Source organism: Merops nubicus, unplaced genomic scaffold (genome assembly GCF_000691845.1).
Source record: "Merops nubicus isolate BGI_N331 unplaced genomic scaffold, ASM69184v1 scaffold17406, whole genome shotgun sequence".
Classification (NCBI taxonomy): Eukaryota; Metazoa; Chordata; class Aves; order Coraciiformes; family Meropidae; genus Merops; species Merops nubicus.
Window position 1 is genome coordinate 25,349 of NW_008614515.1, and position 9,045 is coordinate 34,393.

Consider the following 9,045-nt stretch of genomic DNA (forward strand, 5'->3'; position numbering starts at 1 on the left):
CAGGGGCAAACCTTCTGACTTCCTAATAAAACACAACAGGGAACAAGCACAAGTCACAGTGGATTTAATTACAAACAAAGCAAGCAGCAATGCCCTGTGCTGAAAATTCAATATTCCTTGCTGCCAATAATTCATTATTTTCCCCTAATTAAGTTGATATAAAGGGTAATTTGGTCTTGGCAGCACAGCAAGCCCCGCACATGCCATGGCAGCAGGTTGCTGGCAGCACCTTGGCCCCCGGGACTCACCTTGAACTGCTGGTGGTCGTAGCGGTCATGAATCACCACAAAGCGGAGATCGAAGCGCCGAGCCAGGTCAAAGAGATGGTCTGTCTCAGCTTTGGTCCACGCGTCGTCGTGGAGATACATCTGGTACTCCTGCTCCGAGTAGACGGGCACCTGCACCGTCTAGGCAGAGACAAGAGACACGTGTTAGCTCTCGTGCAGCACTGCCCTTCTCACTGCCAGCCGACGAGGGCCAAGGTACTTGAGCAGAGAGCAAGAGCAGGAGAGTGACAGGAGGGGGCTGCCAGGACCTTGAGCGATGGGTCCTAGGAGGACATGTGACAAGCAGGCAGAGGACTTCATGAGGAACAAAATGTGACCTCAGGGGTGCAAACGTGACATTCTTCGGAGCCTACCAGGAACTACTCCTTGGGGAGGCAAAACCTATTTCAGGTGCCTAACACAGGCAAGAGGTCACCAACCCACATCCTGATTACAGGTTTCAAAATTATCAGGCTAACGTGACAGGGAAACCAAGGTTCGGCCAGCCTTCCTGCATTCCTCCCTTACAGCAGCACCAACACCTTGGCCTAAACTGGTCTGACAGTCGAGTCTTTACTTGGGTTGGGAGGCGCTCACTTGTACAGGAAGAAGGGGAAAGCACACCTCCTGCTTTGATACACAGCCTACCTCTTTCACGGTTGCTGCACACAGCGCCATGAGGATCTGAAAGGCTGTGTGCTGTACAACTGAGAGCCATAAACTTGGCTAACAACTTTGTCCCTCCCCTCCTCACCCACCTTTTGTCCAGCATGGCCACAAAGCCAAGCAAGTCCAACTCTCAGGTGCCTAAAAGGCCAAATCCACACCACTGTCTCCAGCCTGGAACTGCTTTTCAAGGGCTCTCTCCAGAACAAAAGTGTCACATGAATACTAAAAAACACTTAATGTATTAGGGGAAGTCTTAGCACATGGTAAAGCAAAAGGGCAAACAAGCCTGTGCTTTCCTCCCTCGCATCCTCCCACCACTCCTATAGTGGAACTTTGCTCTGCCTCCACAAGAAAACACAGTGTGCACTGGAGCAGCACATACTCCTCAACAGCTCTATGCTCTCCTATGTCCTATGCCAGGAAAGTCACCCTCATGAACTCCATTCAGCTCAGAGCAGCATTTCTGAGCCTCCAAATAACAGTCTCTTCAGGTCTACTGCCCTTCTTCCATCACTTAAGAAGATTAAAGGTGAAGTATCTCTCTTGGGGACACACTGCATGTCAACCTTCAAGTACCACTTGCAGCAGGAAAAAAGCCATCCTACTAGATACTTAAGGATTACAAGATTTTTTACATCATGAAAAAAAAAAACATTTTCCAGAGAGGCATACATACATGAAAAGGGCCAGCAGGGCTCTCTCCAGTGGATGGAAGGGAAGGTGGCAGATGCCTGACCAGAGAAGGGAATGGAACAAGAGCAAAGAGCAGTCCCCAAAACACTTCCTCAGCCCCCACTCATGGCTGCTCAGGTTGAGAACTGCTGGTAAATGGGAAACTGGGAATGTAACAAATTAAAAGCTTGAGCCAACCACAGGACGACTAAGTTCAAACGTAAAGTAGCCATGAAAATGCAATTATGAGCCCCAAAGAGGGGTTTCCAGCAGAAACTAGCTGCATTTCAGTTACACAACAAGACCCTGGCAGGAATGCCAACTACAACTCTACTGACCCCTGTTCAGGAAAGATGAACTGAAATAGGAACACATACAGAGAAGAGGAGAGAAATGAGGATGAGTAATGGGGTGGGGAGCTTGTCTTCCCACAGCAGACTGGAAAAGAAAGGAGCCTAGCAAAGGAAGTCTGAAAGGGACTCTGACTGCAGGCTTCAAGTATGCTAGATGGAATGAAAGGAATACCCACAGGAAGAAAAGAACAACTGAAATAAGGAAAAAGAAACTGGCTTGCAAAGAAATGCCAGTTTAACATGGAAAATTTAACCTGGAAATGAGAAATGGAGCAGAGACAGTCTGGAACAGCTTCCAAGGAAGCACAGTGGCAGGAAAATCCAAGTGCTTTTCAAAAGGAACTTGATCAGTTTATGAAAGGGACTGGACAGCACAGGACCTGAAAAAGCCAATAAGAGGATTCAATGGCCCAGAAAACTCCTCTCAGTCCTACATTTCACACCATAAACTCACACAATGATGGGCATTAAATTAGCTGAAACTGCTCAGGAAAGATCCTGGAGCCATGAGACAGTTCTGAGAAAACAACAGCACAATGCCTAGTAGTGGTGAAGAGACAAACTGAACAGTAAAAATTATCAAAGAGATCAAGAAAAACAGCCAAAGTACAAACTCAAAATGCTTCTGTAAGTGAAAAGCTTGCTTCTAGTCCACCAGTTCAAAAGAAAGTATATTTGAGAACAACAAGGGTGCAACAGGGCACAGAAGAGCAGATGTATGTCAAATTATGGAAAACACAGTAGGCAGCAAGGACAACTTACTACATCACGTATCACAAGATCTCAGCAGCACCAAATGAAACCCCAAGGCAGCAGTTTAAATGGGAGACAGCACCTCTGCACACCATAAGAAATTACCCTGAAGAACTTGTCACCATGGGACATTCACAAAGACACTTTCTGCCCTCAACATACCTAGCAAGAATTAGTAGACAAATTCCAAGCTAAGAAATCCTTAAGTCAAAGATCGCCCTGGTGTTCCCTAGGAAGCTAAGAAACAAATGCTCTATATTGGTTCCGTTCTGCTCTTTCTCTAAGCCTTTACTAACAGTAGCCAGAAACAGAGTATCAGCTGAGAGAGGGCTTTGCTTCTTTGGCCAGTGAAGCTGCTTCTATGTTTCCATTCCACACCCTGGGTCCAGGCTCAACCTACACTGCGAAATCCACATTTACATTCTGTATCTCAAAGTGAAGAAGAGGGATTTGGTTTAGAAACTGGCAGCATAGAGAAAAGGCAAACCAACTGAGCAGTGACACAGAAGCTGTGCTATAGAGGCTGAGCAACTAACAGGACAGACCACACAGGAAAACAGGCTCACGCCAAGGTCAGCCAGAGATTTCGGCACAGGTATCAAGTGTGTGAGAAGGAAGCCTCAGAGGAATCTGGAAAAGTAAATAAAATTCCTCTGACATAGCAAGTATCTGCAAAACTCCTCAGCAGTGCCTTCTACCCTCCCAACCACAGATTCACAAGGGTAGCAACTTGCTCCTAATACTATGCAATTGTGCACATGGAGATGATAGAGGCCTGAACTGCTAATCTAAAGGTTGCAGCCTTGCTTGAAGGCTCTCCTGTCTCACAGTACATGATAACGTTAAGGAAACGAGAATCATATAATTACAACACCCATGTGTGGCCCCCTCTGATAAACTTGGTTGAAGTCAGACAAAAACTGTTACAGCAGCAGAGTCTTGGAGACAGCTAGGTAGGTGCCTTGGCTAAGCAAGTCATGCTTCAGACTTCCACCCTAGACATCAGAGAAGAGATACCACAGGAGGCTCTTACCAATGTCCCAGCAAGAGGAAAAGCACCAGTCAGAACTTCAGCCTTCTAACATGTAAGGTCAACCAGCCACTTAACTCTGCAGGAAGCCAGGCTTTGTTAGAGCTGACGCTCTGTGGGTTACAAACTTAAAATGTTGTACACAGTTATAGGCAAGCAGAGCTTTTGAGGAATCGTGTTAGCACTCACTTTTTTTTTCCCCTTCAGATTTGCACCATGAAGGGGGTTAAATTACATTATGGAGGCACCCTAACTCTGCTCCTTCATAACTCTGGAGATCCTGACTTTGAAGTATAAATCTTGATGTAGTTTTCTTTGTGCATACACATGAAAGCCCCAACCACTCAAAGCAGATACATCTGGGACAAAAGACAGCAGAAGATTACAACAACACATTGTGACGATTACACGTAAGATGTAAAGAACAGGGTACTGCACCACACTGATACCACAGGAGCAATTTCAGAGGGAACACGAGGTAATTCAGCATCTGTGCTGGAATCTGGCCAAGAGGCCACAAGCCAGCTTTTAGCCACAAAGCTCAAGCGATTTTTTTCATACTGGGTAAAATAAAAAGACTTATGACTGTAATGTCTTGGTCAGAATAGAGTATCTTTTACCGCCCAGAGCCTGTAATCAGGGGGAGGATGTTGGTTAGGCACAGAACCAGAAGGCAGAGTGCCTCCTTACCAAATCAATGACTGCACCCCTGGAATGCAGGGAGGCTCTAGCAAGCTCTGACCACATACTGAGCCCACTCAGCTTGAACCATTTGGAGACAGCATAGTCTGAGGTCACACGGCTGCAGGCCACGCTGCAATTTAAAATGCAATTGCCAAATCCCAGCCTTCACTTGGTGAAAGAACCAACTCCCTGCCTGGCCATTCAACAAGCTGACCGAAGGGTATTTTCCAGCTGCTGTTCATATGCTTTGTTTGAAAGTGCTCCCACTTACTTTATTGAACCTGGCAAAAGGGTAGTCCTTCCCTTCCTCTGCTGCCCTCCTCCAGTGGTAGAACATGGCTCCATCTTTTCTCGCTGGGTTGGTGAAAGGCATCCACTTCCAAGGCCGGACCTTCTTGGACCCCAGCTTTGCTTTGACTGTTCGGTAACCCTGAGTTGTATCACTTGGCAGCAGCGGAGGCGCATCCCTGTGGGGGAGAAAAGCACTGGCTGATGAGACACAAGCAGCCGCCGAGGACAAACTCAAGGAGATTTCAGACTCGGAGCGGGATCAGCCACCACAGCATTTAGTGGGGAAAACCCAAACTGAAGCTTCATTCCAGGTCTGGCACTTTCTAACTTTTGCAACTGTTTCCCGCATCAGAGGACAGAATACACAGCACGGATGGATTTGAACAGAACCATCTGGAAAGCAAACTATGCAAGAGACCTCTGAGGCGAGGGCATGATCCATAACAAGCTAAATATAGGCTGCAGCAGAACTCTCTTTTCCAGAAATAAAAGCAAGTGCTATTCCCAGCTACAAATACCAGATGATTAGATACAGAAGGGCAAGAACACTGCCTTGGCTGCACAAGACTATTGTGCACGTTCCTAATCCATCTCCTACAGAGAACAAGCCCCTCAAATTCAGAAGAGAGAAGACAGATACTGTCTGACTGTTTGAGAGAAGGGCACAAGCACAAAGGGGAATCAATCTGGGAAGTAAGACTTTCCATGGTTTCACGAGGATGCCACCCTGTCACCACCAAGAGTTCAGGCTACCCCACAACATGCACAGATAGACAACCACAAGCTCTTACTTTTTGTCAGAGTAAAGGAGTGCATAAACTTCTCGGTGCATTCCTTCCGGCCTCTTAAACGTCAGCGTCTCTGAAGATTTCTTGGACTTTTTCTGAAATAAAAAAAAATTGCATTTTAGATTCAGAAGCAGCAATCCCTGAGGGAACGTTAAACTACATAACCTGGCAGCCTGCCAAGTTTTTCACTTTTATCTGCTTTCAGACACCTTGAATTTCTTCAGAAAAGTGCCTGTTCCTGGTGGAAGACGCTGACAGACAGAACATGCCCGTTTTCAGTGATAGCAGCACTTGTTGTCACTGATAACAAACAAATTCCAAGTTGAACATCTGGCTGTAGTTTCCAGGGGCTGGTGCATGAAGCTTTTTTTCACCAGGTAAGCACTGTCCTCACATGAAGGTATTAATGCATCTAATTAAGTGATTCTCTACCCGTTTCAGAAGATAATAAGAAATGTCTTCCCACCCTCTCTTAGTTTTTGTCACTTTGCTCTGCAGCAACTTCAGTTTTTCCCAGTTCTGGCCAAGCCCTTGCAATAGCCTCATGTCAAAACTACCAGTATCACCTAAAAAAGTAAACTCCTCTTCCTGCCTCCACTAGCCTCTTTATACAGCAACAGATTTATTTTTTTTTTTACATATTTTTTTCATACTGGGAATTTAGCACAGATGACAATCTGGCCTCTAAAACCTTGCCAAAACAGATGGTTTCTAAGACACAGTCCACCTGGTACCATATATACAAGTTTATAAAGTAACCATCTTTGGATTCAAGTGGATACAGTAACTTCCACATTAACCATGTACATGATATTGAAGTGAGCCAAGTTTCCCCAGGAGTCCACAGCACTTGGTTTAACTGTACCAGCTTTCTAACTGCTAGCCACGTCACTGCTTCTAAGTACTTGTTTACCAGATCATGACCAATTCTTAAATCAGAATATTTAACAGTAGTAAAATTAACACTGTATCATAAATTGTATTAAATCCATTGTCACCTTTATCAAGCAAATTCAAAATCCCATTAAAAAAATAATAAGCTATCCATTTGGACTACAATGGCTTCCCATAAAACTTCATGACAGACATTCATTATATTAGCACCTTTTCACTCCTAATCAAACACCTTTCTCCTAGCACATCCATCACTCTGCCCAGGAATGATGCAAGGCCAACGGGGGCAGTTACCTGTGGGTCACCACATGTCCTGCTTGAACATAGGCTTCTGGAATTCCCCCAAGTTTCCCAGATTTATTTTAAGTTAATACCAGCAGGCCAGAGATCAGCTCAGGCAGCTCTTACAGGAGCTGAGAACAACTTATTCGCTCCTGCTGATTTAAATGTTTTTATGCCTAGTAATTTTTGTTATAACACTCTCAGTCACTAATGGACTGAAAAGTACCTCATGGTTCTCTCATGATTTAAAGACATCAACATGTTTCTCTCCTAATTGAGAACAGATCTACTGCCTGAGCAAGTGTCGTGTTGTTGTGATTTTGCTCTCTCCATGCAATAATGGTTCATTCCTTTGGTTTGGTTTAGTTTCTGTGCTTTGTAAAAATTCTGTTTCACTCACAGCCATAAGTGGCCTTCTGCACTCCTCAAGTGGCTTTCTGCACTCCTCCCAAAACCTCTCACTACACCTTCCCTTCCTCTTGCTTTCCACTACAGTGAACTTGAGGGGAACTCACTCTCTGCCCCAAAAGAGAGACAGCCAGCCACCAGTACTCTCACAGCTCTCTGCCACCTAACAGCCAAAGGCATCCAAATCAGAGACCCTACAACTCGGGACACTCAGTGGCACAACAGCAGAGGCTGACTCCAGCCCACGAGTTGCTCACTAGACATACTATTCACCAACACAGCTCATAACTGGCGACTTCAACATTTCAGCCTTTAAGTTATTGAAACTCATCACTTTTCCATTGCACCAATTATCCTATGTGTCCTATCCTGAGCAGGGCAGTTGTGAAACTAATGTGCTTCTCTTCAGATATAAACCTTTCAGTGGAAGCAAAGACAGACAGGAAGTACTTTCAGGGATGAGATCGTTGTGTATGTTTGAGTTTCTTTTGCTTCCAAACAAATACAGAGTCTTTGCTTCAGATCATACCATCTCTGTACCAGAGAGCTCCTGGGGATTTGATTCTATCAAGTCTTGTGTGGAGTAGCTGAGGGACTTGGGGTTGTCCCAGAGAGCATAAGAAGGCTCAGAGGAGACCTTCTTGCTCTTGACAACTCCTTGAGAGGCAGTTTGAGCCAGGTCTGGGTTGGGCTCCTCTCCCAAGGAAGAAGTGATAGGACAAGAGGAAATGGCCTCAAGCTGTGCCAAGGGTAGGTTTCGGTTGGATATGAGGAAAAATTTCTTCATGGAAAGGTTTTATCAAGCCCTGGAATAGGCTGCCCAAGGAACAGTTGGAGTCACCATCCCTGGAGGAATTTAAAAGCCATGTAGGTGTGGTATTGAGGGACACAGTTTAGTGGTGACCTGGCAGTGCTAGGGTAACGGTTGGACTCGACCTTAAAGGTGTTTTCCAGCCTAAATGATTCTATGATTTCATCTCCTCTGGCTTGTTTCTGGCACCTCCACATCTCATAACTACTTGTGAATTAACCTTCCCAACACCTTGCAAAGCATGGGGCAGTCAAGACCTTGTCCAATTTTAAAATGCAGAAGGCAATAACATACGAAGGCATAATACTGCACAGAGGGGAGCACACGACATACGGCCTTAACAGGGCTCACCAACCCACCCATGTTCCAACAGGAAACACATCCCAGTTCTCCCAAATCCCAGTCATGCACCCTCCCTGCACACGGACTGCTCCCACTGCTTGAAGACATTCATCGTTCAATCAAGTCAGGCAATGTTTTTAACATCTAAACCAGGACTCCGTTATATCATTCCCATCTACTTAGGGGCTAGACAAGCTTCACGTTTACTGCACAAAACCGGAATTTTAGAGACAGCTGAAAGTGTCCTGGGGTTAAGCCCAGCTCACTGGGATACCACTTACACAGCTCCAGCTTAAACATTACCCCAGATGCCACACTGCATTTAACTAATAACACCAGGAACTGAGAAGTGGGGCCCTGCAGGCATTTCCAGGTACTCCCCAGGAGCCCCAAAATTAACAGACTACGGTAGGAACAGGCTTTATTCTATCTTCTTTCCCTCCAGTATTCACGCCAGTCAGTGCCTAGAAAACAAGCCGCGGGCCCTCAGGGCATCGCAGTTCACCTTATCCGAGTTGATGATATCCTTTTTGTTGATGGTGCCCGTGTTCTCCGACTCCACACCGCCCAGCTCCAGGATGTCCCGCACGTCCGCGCCCGTCGCCATGTCTCCGCCTGCCCGCTAGCCTGCTCGTCCTCTCAGCTCTGCGGGAGGGAGAATAGGGGGCCGGGGATTAACGGGCACCTCCCGGGGGCCGTCCCATGCACACACAAACACGCGTGTGCGTGCCCGTGCGTACGTGTACACACGTACATACGCCTACCCACATACATAACACACGTGTACCTCCACACACACACC

The 9,045-nt window shown here is 46.1% G+C and overlaps 1 protein-coding gene across 1 annotated transcript in view; it reads right to left on the minus strand.

The window, feature by feature from the left end:
- The window catches only part of DMAP1 (DNA methyltransferase 1 associated protein 1), a 32,217-nt gene extending 23,333 nt beyond the window's left edge, over positions 1-8,884 (minus strand). Inside the window, exons 1-4 of the mRNA XM_008942268.1 lie at positions 8,749-8,884; positions 5,510-5,601; positions 4,699-4,894; positions 249-407 (exon numbers count right to left, since the gene is read on the minus strand). Coding sequence (XP_008940516.1) covers positions 249-407; positions 4,699-4,894; positions 5,510-5,601; positions 8,749-8,850 — 549 coding nt within the window. The 5' untranslated portion in view covers positions 8,851-8,884. The remainder of the gene's footprint in view (positions 1-248; positions 408-4,698; positions 4,895-5,509; positions 5,602-8,748) is intronic.
- Between the last annotated feature and the right edge of the window lie 161 nt (positions 8,885-9,045).